At 45.7% G+C, this 15,636-nt stretch overlaps 1 protein-coding gene across 4 annotated transcripts in view; it reads right to left on the reverse strand.

The window, feature by feature from the left end:
* Positions 1-15,636, reverse strand: part of ITGB4 (integrin subunit beta 4) — a 177,898-nt gene that overhangs the window by 35,867 nt on the left and 126,395 nt on the right. For all 4 annotated transcript variants that reach the window (XM_078780662.1, XM_078780657.1, XM_078780648.1 and 1 more), the window contains exons 32-34: positions 13,271-13,408; positions 12,991-13,173; positions 10,437-10,586 (exon numbers count right to left, since the gene is read on the reverse strand). In XM_078780662.1, the coding sequence (XP_078636788.1) occupies positions 10,437-10,586; positions 12,991-13,173; positions 13,271-13,408 (471 nt within the window). The remainder of the gene's footprint in view (positions 1-10,436; positions 10,587-12,990; positions 13,174-13,270; positions 13,409-15,636) is intronic.

Below are 15,636 nucleotides of genomic sequence, written 5' to 3' on the forward strand. Positions count from 1 at the left end.
TATGTCCCCTCAAACGTACACCAATCAGAGCTGAGGATCTAGTCACATAACAGGGGTGACATGATGTCATTAGGTCAGTACAACGGCTGACTCCACACACCGCCATTTTGATTCCTATGCCGTTCAGGCTGGACATATCGTTGAACCTGTCATGTATCACAATCTGCATGCTCTACCTTTACGATTTTCATTCAGTGTGAAACTCAAACAAACCGATTGTTAAAATCACCATCAAATATCGAAAGCATAGGCGTTACGGCTCTCCCAACAACACAGTACGTACAGACCTTAGGCATCGTGCCTTCATGCCTCACCTTCAGGTCGCTTCGGACAAATTAGCCCAGGTTTCTTTATACAGTAGTATTGTTTCAGTAGTATTGTTTTCATAATAATAATAATAATAATAATATAGTAAATATAACCATAACACTTCAATCCCAATTTCGTGGATGCACAGTTAATGGATTGAAGCGGTGTATGGTTCATGAATCAATGATAAGCGGTGTACGACACTAATAACCATGAAAATAAAGAATTAGCCTCAGATTTTTGATAGTAATATCATTTTCATGACAATGATGCAGCGCCGGGAATCCCACCTCCACCCCAGGCAGCACAGGCCCCTGCTAGTATTATATATTATTAATGGTCCTCACGGCCCATCCAGCTCTCCTACTTCAAAACTTGATTGATAGTAAAAATAATGTTTGCAAAAAAAAAAAAAAAAAAAAAACCCATTCCCGGATGAGGTAATCCCGCAAAATTCAAAGTCCACTCACTGGCAGCGATGGTCAAAGGTTTGGATAGAACGCGCCCATGTACGAACCACCGGCCTTGCACCAATCCACACGGTCTCGGGAGTTTGTAGTACAGGCAGCAGCAAGCTATCAACTTTTTGGGGCGAGTTCACTAAGTTCTCCAACTTTTTTGTTGGGCAAAGGCATGCGCCCTTCTCGTCGTTACGTTTACAAATAATATCAGCTTATTTTAGAAGCCTTGTGGGAAGTTTTAGGTAATAAATTATCCAGCATGCACAATATACTGTTGCGGAGATGAGGACTGTATATTTTTTTAATTGTGTGCTGTACTATTATTATTATTGTTTATTCTGTGCCCCCCCCCTACCTCCGGAGCTGTGTAAAGGTGAAAGGGCATCCCATAATTAGTCCACAAGCATACACATCAGCCAAATAATAGAATACGCCTGTTGATAGTTATCTCTTATTCTGTGTTTTAGGGTAAGGCTGTGTCTCCCATTAATTGAAGAACTCCATTGCACCAGTGAAAGAGAATAGATCCCCTTTCCTTCCCATCCCCAAAATCTCCCTTTCCTTCCCATCCCCAAAATTTCCCTTTCCTTCCCATCCCCAAAACCTCCATTCCCTTTTACATCCCCTCTCGTGATTGCCAACCCTCGATTGCCAATTACATCCCCTCTCGTCATTGCTGAGCCCTCGATTCTCAATCACCTCCCCTCCAATAACCGCCATTGACCACGAGGCAGGGTCGGAGAAGAAAGGCGTGTCTCCACCTCGTCATAGAGGGGAGGAGGGGCGTACCCGCCCGTCGTCATCGAGGGGGGAGCCCGAGGGTCGTGCGACCAACCAGGGCCGAGGTGAGCACCCCGATGGGCGTGTCCAAAACGCCGGCGGCGTAATCGCTGGAGGCGCTATAAAAGGCGCGAACGGAAGTGAGTGGTGAGTTGGTCTGAGTTGGTTGAGAGTCGGTCGTCAAGTGGAGAGTGGTGAAGAGTCAGTCAGTAGAGGTGGTGGTCAAGTGGTTGCGTTGGTTGCGGTGAGGAGTCGGTGGTAAAGAGTGAGGGACCAAGAAAGAGTTGAGGGTGTGGACCAACGAGTCAGACAAGTCCTGGGAACGCAGCGGAGGCCGCCGCAGCAAGAACACCCAACAGCCAAAGGGGGCCTGAACGGCGGTTTGGAGCAGGACCGTAAAGGAACGGCGGCTGCTAAACGCGCCGGTTGAGCTGCAGGACCCCCTTGGACCTTTCCTCTCCCTCCAGCCATCCACCTCCTGCCTTTCCACCCTTCTTGTATACGTGAGTTTGTTTTGTTTGTTCTGTCCCTGGGTATTTAATTAAGTCTGTAGGTAAGCTAAAATTTGCACTGTGTCACCTGCGTCTTATGTGTTGTAAATAAACCTTGATTGCTCCTTTTTGCTTGTGTAAATAATAAATCTAATTACTCTTCTGTCCGTCTATTCGTTTTATTCCTTTTCCTCTTGCATTTCGTCGTTTCAGTCTTTTCCCAGATTGGGCAGCTGTGGTGCGATACGGCCAAAGTTCTGGGTGAATCGGGTGAGTCAGGGATCCTGTAACGGTCGCGGCAATACCACCGCTCGGTAAATAACATCTTAATCCGCGATCAGTAACAATTGGTGTCTGGGAGTGGGATTCGAGGCCCGAACCAAATTTTTAAAACGAATAGAGAAAAAAAAAATTTTGGTCAAAATTACGAGCTGCCGAAATTTGTTTTTTTTTTAAAGAAAAACCCGAATTTTGAAATCGCGCCATGGCTGGTCAAGGCGACGGGATGCCGGTGGGAGAGCTAGAGGAGGGGTTAGGAGTAACCCAGGATCAAGTGGAGGAGAGTAAAGAAGGTGTGGTTGAGGGGGTATCAGGTGCACAAAATGGCGCTCTCGCGCACGTGGTTACAGCGGCACCAAATTTTGCCGCGCCCGTGACCGTAGTAGCGGGCTTTGATGTGGGGGACTTCATGGCGCAATTCGCCGAGATGCTGAGAATAAACGGGGAGAAATTGAGTAATAAAATGGAAGCAATAACGAACGAAATGGAGGCCTTTATGGAGAAGAATAGTGAGCAATTGGGAGTAATGAGGGACGAAAGGAGGGCTAACAGTGAGCGATGGGGAAACCAAATTGAAGCAATAACCAACAGAATGGGTGACCGCATGCAAAAATGTGGGGAGACCATGGATCGCATGGTGGGCGAAAGGGTCCCGGGGTGCACGAGGAGGTAAAGCGGGTCGAAAAGCGCTGGTTGAGCGAAGCGGAGGAACGCACGGGTACAATGACGGGGGTAGAAATCGCGACCCGGGGTTTGGAAAAGCCGGCGACCGATGAGGTAGAGGGAATTTTATTAAAGCCAACGGTCGTCGAGGTGAACAAAGAAATTATGGGTATAGTTGAAATTGGAGAGACCGGGGACTTAAAGTTAAAAGAGCAACAATCGGAGGAAGGAATGGAAATTGCTCAAAGTCTAAATGCACATCCTGATGCTGTACTCGCTAATCCAAATGGAAGTTTGCAGGTTTTGGTGCAGGGAGGAAGAAGAACCCCGAAGGTGAGACGTGCTGTATATTGTGCGGGTAGATTTTGTAAGAGGATGTTTAGCGACAAAAGAATTTTCGCGCGCTTGGGATCGAGGAAGCATCCGGGCGTTGGTGAAGGGTCACGTGTGAGTGGAAATGGCACGCGTGGGAGGAAAAAGTGTGCGTCGGCGAGTGGGTGTGTTATAAAGTGTGGGAGTGAAACCGAGTGCGAGCGAGAATGCACGTCGGTGTGTACGGGGTGTGACACAGGGAGTGAGAGCAATACGGAGTGTACGTGCGAGGGTGAGTGTGACACGGAGAGTAAGGTGGTGGTGGAACGTGTGCGAGAAAGCACACCTGAATTGGTGGTGGCGCGGGTGTGGGAGAGCCCATGTGAGCGCGTTAGTGGGTGGATGCAAGAGTGCACGCCCATGGTGAGTGTTACGGAGGACGTAACGGAGGAGAGGTGTGGACCAAAGTGTGCGCAAGAGTGTGCGCGAGAGGTGTGGTGTGTAACAGGGAGAGCGTTGGTGGAATGTACGGACGGCGTTGGAACGCCAGGTTTTGTGAGGGTGAAAGGGGTAGCGTATGCTTGTAAGCATGCAAGTAAAGCATCGACGGTAACCGGGTTAGTGGTTAGGGCGACGGATAGCCGATGCGAGCACTCGGTGCGGGGGGTGCTTTGTTGGGTGCGAGGCCCGGCGCGGATCGATGCTGCGTCGCTTCTCTTCGAAGCGTCGTTGCCGATTCGGGCTTGGCCCCGCCCCGCACGGTCGAGTCCGGGCCTTGTCGGGCGAGGCGACCGGTCCGGTTCGAGGGCGAGTGGGAGGAAGCGGAACGGTGCCCCCTCGTGGGGACGGGGTTCCGACCAGGGGAGATTGAGCCATCGGGCCCGGGACCGCAAGGTGCCGCGCCGAGACGGTGCGTGGAATCTCGGCCCAACCAAACCACCTCCCTTGAACCGAAAGCCGGACGGATTCAACCTGCAGGCAACCAAACCACCCGAATTCATTGCTCGGCTTTGCGAAGCCGAGTTTAATGATGTCATGACGCACCGAGGCTAGGATATAGCGGACTGTGATGATGATGGTAGTGATTTGATACGAAATTTATAATAGTGAATAAAATTGACAGTAAATGGAAAATTTTTGAATTGGTTGGAATTTGGACGAGCAAAATTTATAGTGAGAGACCCCCGATGTGGTGGGATGGCAAATCCACCATCCCTCACAGAGTGGGGGCAAATGCGCAATAGTTTATGGGGTGGCTATGACAACCGAGCCAGGGAGGGCTTGGTTATATTGATAGGGATCTAGCGAAGATGACATTAGGTAACGTTAAGGTTTAGATAGTGACTGATACCTGTAGTGGGGACGCAGGTAGTTTAGAGTGGATGATAATGACGTGGGAGCGCAATAGTTTAAAGGGACGACTGGGAAGCGCAAGTTTCAGAGGGGAGTAGTTAGCTGAGATGATGCCGTGTGTTTGAGAATTGAACAGGTGTGATTGCACAGGTGTGCAACTGAACAGGTGTGTGGAGCAGTGTATGAGGGAGTAGTGGTGATTGCGTGTTGTGTTGACCAACTGGTCCAGGAAGAGGAGGAGGGTGCAGGTGGCACCAGGGGATTGCACAGGTGTGCAACAACAGGTGTATGTGGCTGTATGGAATAAATGGTATGGAGTATTGGAATGGATGGTCGTGGAGTGAGTATGGTGGAAATTGTGGAGTGGAGTGGATGGTGCGGGGGTGTGAATGGGGGAAGAGTGGACCCCATCACGGATACCCGGGGCGGGTAGTGTAAGTGTTAGGTAGAGGGTACAGGTAAATTGTGGTTGGATATTGGCATCTGTGGTGCGAGGTGAAAGAATGGTATTTGGATGGGTGCATTAGTGTTGTGGAAATGGCTGGGCGTGTAGCCTGTTAGTGTGTGTAGTTGGTTTGGGCACTCCACCACTGTGAGGATGTCGGCCAGGTGAGGCCACAGGTGGGCTCTGGGAGCCGGTAGTTGTGGATGGAGCCCGAGGATCCGGAGGACGGACCCGGGTAGCCCAGTGCCAGAGGGCACCAGGGGGTGACAGAGCCAGGAGAGGGCCTGCCCCAGTTAGTTAGGTTAGGGTGAGGAGCTAGGTAAGCTCGGGTGGCAACTGCAGTGGTGGAGGTGTGCAGGTGGGTAGACCTGCTGGGAGAGCTACACGTCGCAGCCCAGAAATTGTGTGAGGCACCGGGAGATGAATCGGGGGAGTGAGACCCCAAATTGAGAAGCACCACAGTTTGGTCAATGGGAATTGGTTTTTAGAACCCGTAGTGTAAGTTGGCCAATGGATTGGCAGGGAAAGACCCCGGGTAGTGTAAAGTGTGTTAATGTCATTTAGAAAGTAGTTAGGATGAAGTCTCCTCGCACCATCTGCATCCACTCACCTGAGGTGACAGGTACTCCGCACCATGCCATGTTTAATTATTTTTGATGCAAATGTTTTGGAATGTGAGACGCATCATGACGTGGGTGTGACATTGTGCTTTGATGTTCCATCTCTGCCTCCTTATGAGGATTGATGATGAATTTGGTGATGGCAAATTTTGAAGTAGAGGGATTGTGGAGACGAATTTGGTATAGGGGAAATATGGGGAAGACGTGACAGTAGTGACGAATTTGTAAATGTGTAGATTTTTGTACATATGGGGTAAGGGCAAGGGTAGGGTAGGTGACAGGGGGGTGACGTACGGTAGGGACGAGCTTTCTCACTTCGCCCTCCGTACGCATTTCGCCTTGCATTGCCTTATTGATGTGTACCCTTGTGACCTTACCCCTCGCTCAATTGTCTTTCCCCTTTTGTCTCCCACATGACCTGTGCGCCACTGGGTGCCGAGGGGAGCGTGCGTGGGTCGGCCATTGTGCGCCCGAAATTCCCAGAACCAGCTGTCTGCATCGATGCACCACATTATGGACCACATGTCTGTGGCCGAGCACCACTTATGGACCCCATGGGTTGGGGCATGGCCCCTCTGCTGGAACCGGCCATGAGGGCCCGAAATCTTGCTGGCGGACCTTGGCCACAGGGCACCGATGCCCCACAGGTGAACCACACGTAGTCGGCCCCTGTGGGCCATAAATAAAATAAAAACGGACACGTTAGGTGCATTCTTTTATTGCAAATAGGCCGCCAGTAAGCAAAGCAAAAGAATGACAACATCTGGAAGAACAAATAATAATCACCAGCAGAGGGAGCCGAAGAGCAAGAGACCACCTGCAGGGTTAGGGGTTGTTGATTTATTTTTTTTATTCTTGAACAATGGTGACTGCACCGATTGGTGCTTGGGGGTGTATGGGTGCGTTTTTGGGTGCTTTCATGGTGCGTCGATGCAGAGCAGACTGTCTCCCCCCCAGAAAGAACAATCACAGGTCCTGGGTTAGTCTTGTAAATAAAGTAGCGTCAATTGTAAATAATGCTTCCCACCGTCAGTGTGTAGTTTGAAGACCATTCCACAATTCGGTTAACTGTGGGCGTAAGTCTGTTAGGCAGTGTGCAATGGAGCAGCGGGACACATTTATTTATGTTTTAAAACTGTCGCACTCAGGGTCAGGTTAAAAGTAGAGGGAACTACACCTACGTGTCACACTAAAAGTAAAAGTTGTAGGCCCGGGTCGTGCCTAAGAGGAGGAGGGTGCAGTGTTGCGGAGATGAGGACTGTATATTTTTTTGATTGTGTGCTGTACTATTATTATTATTGTTTATTCTGCGCCCCCCCTACCTCCGGAGCTGTGTAAAGGTGAAAGGGCATCCCATAATTAGTCCACAAGCATACACATCAGCCAAATAATAGAATACCCCTGTTGATAGTTATCTCTTATTCTGTGTTTTAGGGTAAGGCTGTGTCTCCCATTAATTGAAGAACTCCATTGCACCAGTGAAAGAGAATAGATCCCCTTTCCTTCCCATCCCCAAAATCTCCCTTTCCTTCCCATCCCCAAAATCTCCCTTTCCTTCCCATCCCCAAAACCTCCATTCCCTTTTACATCCCCTCTCGTGATTGCCAACCCTCGATTGCCAATTACATCCCCTCTCGTCATTGCTGAGCCCTCGATTCTCAATCACCTCCCCTCCAATAACCGCCATTGACCACGAGGCAGGGTCGGAGAAGAAAGGCGTGTCTCCACCTCGTCATAGAGGGGAGGAGGGGCGTACCCGCCCGTCGTCATCGAGGGGGGAGCCCGAGGGTCGCGCGACCAACCAGGGCCGAGGTGAGCACCCCGATGGGCGTGTCCAAAACGCCGGCGGCGTAATCGCTGGAGGCGCTATAAAAGGCGCGAACGGAAGTGAGTGGTGAGTTGGTCTGAGTTGGTTGAGAGTCGGTCGTCAAGTGGAGAGTGGTGAAGAGTCAGTCAGTAGAGGTGGTGGTCAAGTGGTTGCGTTGGTTGCGGTGAGGAGTCGGTGGTAAAGAGTGAGGGACCAAGAAAGAGTTGAGGGTGTGGACCAACGAGTCAGACAAGTCCTGGGAACGCAGCGGAGGCCGCCGCAGCAAGAACACCCAACAGCCAAAGGGGGCCTGAACGGCGGTTTGGAGCAGGACCGTAAAGGAACGGCGGCTGCTAAACGCGCCGGTTGAGCTGCAGGACCCCCTTGGACCTTTCCTCTCCCTCCAGCCATCCACCTCCTGCCTTTCCACCCTTCTTGTATACGTGAGTTTGTTTTGTTTGTTCTGTCCCTGGGTATTTAATTAAGTCTGTAGGTAAGCTAAAATTTGCACTGTGTCACCTGCGTCTTATGTGTTGTAAATAAACCTTGCTTGCTCCTTTTTGCTTGTGTAAATAATAAATCAAATTGCTCTTCTGTCCGTCTATTCGTTTTATTCCTTTTCCTCTTGCATTTCGTCGTTTCAGTCTTTTCCCAGATTGGGCAGCTGTGGTGCGATACGGCCAAAGTTCTGGGTGAATCGGGTGAGTCAGGGATCCTGTAACGGTCGCGGCAATACCACCGCTCGGTAAATAACATCTTAATCCGCGATCAGTAACAATACGTTCGGCTGCCCAGACGACCCCCATTGCTGAAGGTTTCTGTTCATGCGCTAAGCATTCTGGGGCAGATTACGTGATTTTGAAAATCGCGTATTGAGTCCTGGCAAATTATCCTTAGACAAACTCAGGAGGGGAAAATAAAATATTAAATGGGTTTGCCTGTTCACATTCCCATCTAGACTGCAGGCTCATGATACAGATAACCCAGGTTCAAATCTCATTTGTGTTTGTTCATTTTCTCCTTCTATCCTCAAAATACACATAAAAGTACATCGATTTTTACCTCCACCACCAAAGGTCGATGGAGGTTATGTTTTCACTCCTGTCTGTCTGTTTGTTTGTCCATTTGTTTGTGAACGAGATATCTCAAAATTTGTGGACAGATTTGGACGAAACTTGGTGAACAGGTTGTGTGACAAGGAAGAACCAATTAGATTATGGTGAAGATGCGGATCCGGATCCAGCTAAAATAATTTTTTAAGTGATTCTTCACCATTGGGAGATAGGGCCAAAAACGATATATACAGTGCATTCAGAAAGTATTCAGACCCCTTCACTTTTTCACATTTTGTTATGTTGCAGCCTTGTGCTGAAATCGTTTAAATTCATTTTTTCCCTCATCAATCTACACTCAATACTCCATAATGACAAAGAGAAAACAGGATTTTAGAAAGTTTTGCAAATTTATTAAAAATAAAAAACTGAAATTTCACATTTACATAAGTATTCAGACCCTTTGCTATGACACTTGAAATTTAGCTCAGGTGCCTCCCATTTCTCTTGATCATCTTTGAGATGTTTCTACACCTTGATTGGAATCCACCTGTGGTAAATTCAATTGATTGGACATGATTTGGAAAAGCACACACCTGTCTATATAAGGTCTCACAGCTGACTATGCATATCAGAGCAAAAACCAAGCCATGAGGTCGAAGGAACTGCCTGCAGAGCTCAGAGACAGGATTGTGTCGAGGCACAGATCTGGGGAAGCCTACAAAAAAAAATTCTGCTGCATTGAAGGTTCCCAAGAGCACAGTGGCCTCTATAATTCTTAAATGGAAGAAGTTTGGAACAACCAGGACTCTTCCTAGAGCTGGCCGCCCGGCCAAACTGAGCAATCGGGGGAGAAGGGCCTTGGTAAGAGAGGTGACCAAGAAGCCGATGGTCACTCTGGCTGAGCTCCAGAGATCCTGTGTGGAGATGGGAGAAACTTCCAGAAGGACAAGCATCTTGCAACACTCCACCAATTTGGGCTTTATGGCAGAATGGCCAGACGGAAGCCTCTCCTCAGTGAAACACACAGTGAAAGACCATGTATGGCCAGAGAAAACATTCTCTGTGATGTTTATGAGAACATGTGGCCTGAGGGAAATCACAAGTTGGATATTGAATACCTGTAAAATCCCATTTTCCTTGAAAAATCTTGATTTCAGTGTAATTTATGTGCAAGTTTTCAGTGATGTCTGTGTCATCTGGGGCTAAGTCTACTGAAAGAATAGATAGTACACTTTTAGGTAGGCCTAACTAACATGTTTGGTCACGATACACAATTTCCAATAAAGTAAGAAAAGTAAACAGGCAAAAATGATATGACGAAAAAAAATGAACGTAAAGGGTTAAACATTTTGATGTTCATATTTTTATTGCACCTTTGTGAAATGGTTGATAATGTGAGCTTTTCATTTGATGACAAATGTATTATTTTCATGTGAATATTTGATTTTGAGACGCATGAGATTTCACAGCATTATTGCATTTTGCAAAGGATTTTTTGAGTTTTGCAAACCACAACAACAACAACAACAACAACAACAACAGGCATTTTAAGGCCATTTTCCCTGCTAGAGCGTGGGTTAGCCTGGAGTTTTGCAAACCACAATACCGTTTTTGTTCGTGTGTTAACTGTTTTGGTAACGTGGAATATTGTTTCAGGAAATGTGTTTATTCGATCAAGAAAACTGCGATATGCAAGCTGCACCATCAGCCTTTTGGGAAATGCAAAAATGCAAAATGCAAAAAATGCAAATGCAAAATCAATGCAAAAACATAAACTTTTGGGAAATTATCTTTTCATTTACAAATGCAAACTTAAAGCAAAATAAGCGATATTGATGGAAAGAAGAAATATTAGTCTCACCGGTAACTCTCTTCTTTGGTGAGGCATATCCATCCATTTCATTGGAGGAAAAGGAATGATTGCGTACACGACTGTCACTGTACATGTAGTAATTTTTGTAGTCTTCCTGGTTCTGTGCGTCCACAATGGGAATATCTGGGATAATGGGTACTGCAAATATATAAATGCGGGGATTGCAGTTATGTACCATCCACAACCTTTTAGCTGTACTATTCCTGAAGAAAGTGTGTGTGTGTGTGTGTGTGTGTGTGTGTGTGTGTGTGTGTGTGTGTGTGTGTGTGTGTGTGTGTGCATGCAATACACTCGTCTTCACGATTAAGACTAGGATTTAAAGTTAGTTGTGCTGATAAAAACTGCCGAATTAATTCACAATTTTAGACATTGCTCACACAAGCAAGTTGTCCGTGTCCACACGGGATTCCAAACGGGGTGGGGGTGGAGGCAGCAAAACGCAAATGGCATCTTCTATCATCAGCCTGCAAGCTGGGAGCGACAATTCACATTTATTGCCACATCTGATGCAATTGAAATGCTCTAATAGCGGCGAGGTGACCATTCGTTTCACGCCACGAGGCACATAGGGCTGCCGAGGAAGTTTCATCTGGGTAAGGACAACAATCCTGGACGGGTCGCCACTCCAATGCTGGATACTCAAATGGCTTATTACCCCAGTAAGATGGTACTTATTTTGCCAAATTCAGAAGGATGACAGGCTGAGTCCTTGTGTTACTTCAACGGTACGACAGGGGCTCAACATCAAGGCCCTGAGATCTTAAGCCAGCCACCTTAACCGTTAAGCCAACACCAGGCCTAATGGTGGCGAGGTGCTCCATTTGAAACCGTTTGCTCGATAAATGTAGCTTTTTGATGCCGAGGGTCATACTAAAAGTTGTGTTGTTGTCAAAGCCTGTGACGAATTGCAAATTAATAGTAGGATGTACAGTATATCTGAATCATTGTTTTCAAATGGGTCTGCACTTTCATGGGCATTAATTGCAATACTGCACAAGCATGATGATGAACAGATGACCCATACATTTGAAGATGTTTGCAGTTGTTGAGAGAATAGAGCAGCATCTTTCTATAATTCACCAAATGTCCGTCTGTCCGTTCGAAGGTAACACAAAAACGGCTGAACCGATCGCAACGATATTTTGGGTGGGTATTCCTGGGACCCCTAGGAGTAAAATAGGCTATATTGTTTTTCCAATTTTTTCCCCAATTTTCCAAGTTTTCCAATTTTCCAGTTTTTCCAAACACGATGGAATAATATTTACCGATATGATCAGTAGGGTGGTCCAAAAATGCAAAAAAAAAATCACTTTTTTATTTGGATTTTGATGCTCTATTGGATTATTGTTAGAAATGGTCTAAATCATTCACCCAAAAAATATTTTGCATCTGAGTCATCTATAAACTCATACACACTCAACATATAAATTTGTCATTTTGGTCAATTTTAATGATAATCGTCCATGTTGAGAGGCTTACAAAGACTTTAGAAATATTTTTTTCCTAAATAATGTCATTGATGGTACATACCCCTGTGAAGTCCTCATGGTCGAAACATGAGTCAGACATGTATGAACATGTTTCAAGCATTGTCAAACATGTTTCGACCATGATGATTTCACACTCACAGGCGCAACGCATGCAAAAAGTCATGAACCACAAAATGGCTTAATAGTGCATGTACTTTTTCCACCTACGTTGCTATTGGATTGTTCTCATTTAGCCAAATTTGGTGAAAAACGCCACATTTCAATTGAAGTGTGTATGAGTTTCTAGATGGAATTGAGCGAAAATACTTGGTGGGTGAATGTTTGAGACCATTTCTAACAATAATCCAGTCGAGCATCAAAATCGGAGAGATCGATGTTTTTTGGACCACCCAAACCACCCAAAACCAGATCAGTGATGTGGTTTTTGTTGAAATTCTACAAATACTGTTTATTCTACGTACCAAGAGAGAGTAGAACGACTCCTGACGAACTCTTCCTATATAAACGTGCGGCTCCGAAGTAACACGGCAGCGTGTGCAAAGCGACTGAGAAAGACGTGTAGCGGCCGCTTCCGTTTTGCAGAATTCAATCTTTTTTCAAAATGGGCACCATGTAGTGTTTAGATTTTGATGATTTGCGTGTGATATTATGATTCAACGGATGTTTATATGAATCGTTTAAAATAAAAAAGCCTTCAATTTCTGATATTTTCCCTTTTCATTTGGGCTTCCCAATTGAAGCCCCCCCATTGGGTGGGTACCGTTGCTAGTAATATAGAATTTGTAAAAGCAAAATTTGGAATTTGTAAAATAATTTGCAAAATTTTGTAAAAGCAGGATAAAACTTGTAAATTGCAAGCCATTTAGGGACAAAACAAACGCATCTATGAAGGCATGCACACACACACACACACACACGGACACACAAATTAATTAAATGCCCAGATAAAGATTAAAGAGAGGAGATATAAAAATAAGAATGTTTAAATTAATTAAGCTATTACAAACTGCATGTGTGGTACCAGGTGAGCTGATTTTTGTGGAGAGACTCACTGGAGAGTGGCCGTGAGGTCTGCTTGGCAATGTTCATTGTAGAGACACGGTCAGGGCCCCAACCAGCTGTGTTTGTGGCACGTACTGTGTAATGGTATGGTGCCATCTCCCGAAGGTTCTCGATTAGCAGGACACGCTTCTTATTTCCTTTCACTTGCACACGCTTAGTAGGCCCAATCACATCTTGCGAGAGGAAGGCAAAACTTATAATTATCAAATTCCTTAATGAGCGAAAAATTTACCTGAAGAAAGCAGCAGATGATCTTTGGATGATGCGTACCTCCATTTTCATTTATCAGTGTGTACGTGATCTCATATCCTTTGATTACACCATTGGTCTCAGGAGGTTCACCCCAGCTCAGCTGCAGGGTGGTTGATGACACAATAGTGAAGGCCAATCGGCCAGGTTCGCTTGGTACTGTAACAGGGAGTAGATGCAAGGAAGAAGGTCGGGTGCAAAACTAGGTTAAGGCATTCAATCCATGAAGACAAACTATTAATGAATGGAACATTTCGTATTCGTGCTGCCATATTGGCTGCAGTGTTACTGCTGCCATTATTAGTGCATTGTGGGTGAGTTTTAAGTACCAGTAATACCCGCTTCCTTCAGGAGTGAAATATGTTGACAATACCGCCTATCTCCTGCAGAGATCAGTGGTTAAACCACAGGCACAATTCCACATGTACAGGCGAAAATCGCAAGTCATTTCCCCACTCTTGTAAGAGAGGATGGAGAGAGGGGTTAATATATACACGTGACTTGCTTGACCCTGGGTACCTCGAGGAAATATGCAAATTTTGGTGGGGATTGGGAAGGGGTTTTTCCTGGACGGATTCTATAACGTTCAGACATAACCACATACATACATACATGTACGATGAGTACGTTCTACAGTCTACGTTATATGCACTTACATACATGTAAGTCGAGTATGTTCTACGTTATATGTACATACATACATGTACGTTGAGTACGTTATACGTTCTACATTATATGTACATAAATACATGTACGTTGTACGTTGAGAACTGCCGAATTGTAGTATGATTGTACACTACCAGAGATACCCATATGGGATGGTATGGGATATGTCCATTAAGATATACAACACAATAGTTCTGTTGAGATGCCCGTGTTATATTGCTCTGGTTCTGCTATTTCAATTTGGCTCTGGTAATTCTAATCGGTAATCACAGGCTGTGCATTAGACGAGACGGATTTCTGAGAAATGTGAATGTTAGGTGCATTTTTGGGTAAAAGTTGGGAACCTCACTTTTCAACATAATTAGGGTATGCTGAATTCGATTAACCCGGTTCCCAAGCCGAAGTTTGAGTTTTTGACCTAATTAGCATAAACAAAATGGCCGCCAAATTGCCATTTTTGGACAATTTCTTTGAACAAGTATTTATATATCATGTATATACATGCAGCTCTTTTACTTTAACTTTACAACTTTTACCCTTAAATGCACCTAGAAGCTTATACATGGCCTTTTTTCATAAATCCGTCTAGTCTACATTATTTGAGCTGAAAGAAGAAGAAGAACCACTTTTAGAGGCCATTTCCCCCCGCAGAGCGGGGGTTGGCCTTTTTCTGGCACCATGGTCCCCATTTTGAAGCAATGTTTTATGGCCGAATGCCCTTCCTGCCGCCAACCCTGTTAGTCGCCTCTGGCGACACACAGGGAATTATCAGTGAACTGGTACTCAATTTGCCGACCTCGGAAGGATGAACAGGCTGAGTCAAACCCCCTGATGTTAATTGAGCGATTGACCGAGATTCGAACCCAGGATCATAGGATCCCAAGCCGGCACCCTGACCGCTAAGCCAACACCAGGTATTTGAGATGATGCTAAATAAATGTGGAGAACCGAAAATGCCATGCTTTTTTTGACAAAAAAACAGAACATCACTCCTTTTGCATCTTCATTTGCATAGGTCTGCCAAAGCAGTTTCCTTGGCTATTGGGCACAATCCTGGCCAGGTTGCCACTCTGATGCAGGATACTCGAATGGCTCATTCTTCCCAGTCATCTAGTACTCATTTTCCTTGAGAACACACACACACACACACACACACACACACACACACACACACACACACACATACCTAGTCATCTAGTACTCATTTCCTTGAGAACACACACACACACACACACACACACACACACACACATATACCTAGTCATCTAGTACTGATTTTGCCGACCTTGGAAGGATAGCAGGTTGAGTCAACCCACATGGTGTTAATTCAGTGGCATGACAGGGGCTTGAAACTCAGGACCCTGAGATCTCAAACCAGCCACCTTAACTGTTAAGCAAACACCAGGCTGACCAAATAATATAAGTTGCTCAAAATTTAAGGCAAAACTTAATTTGAAATTTCAAAGAAACTACACAGATTATAATATTAAAACAGCCATTTAAAGGCTCATTTTCTGAAAATTTATGTATTCATTCTGGGAAGGCAATGGCAAACCACCCAGTGTAACCCTTGCCAACAAACTACTTCAGCAGTACTGAACCTGCTTTCTGGCAGAACACCGGCATATTAATATGAATATGTACTCATTACAATTCCCAACACTGTGGGAAGCAGCACTTTCAGAATAAAAACAGTTTGGTGACAACAAGTCTGCAAAAAA

Source organism: Myxine glutinosa, chromosome 1 (genome assembly GCF_964187855.1).
Source record: "Myxine glutinosa chromosome 1, kmMyxGlut1.1, whole genome shotgun sequence".
Classification (NCBI taxonomy): Eukaryota; Metazoa; Chordata; class Myxini; order Myxiniformes; family Myxinidae; genus Myxine; species Myxine glutinosa.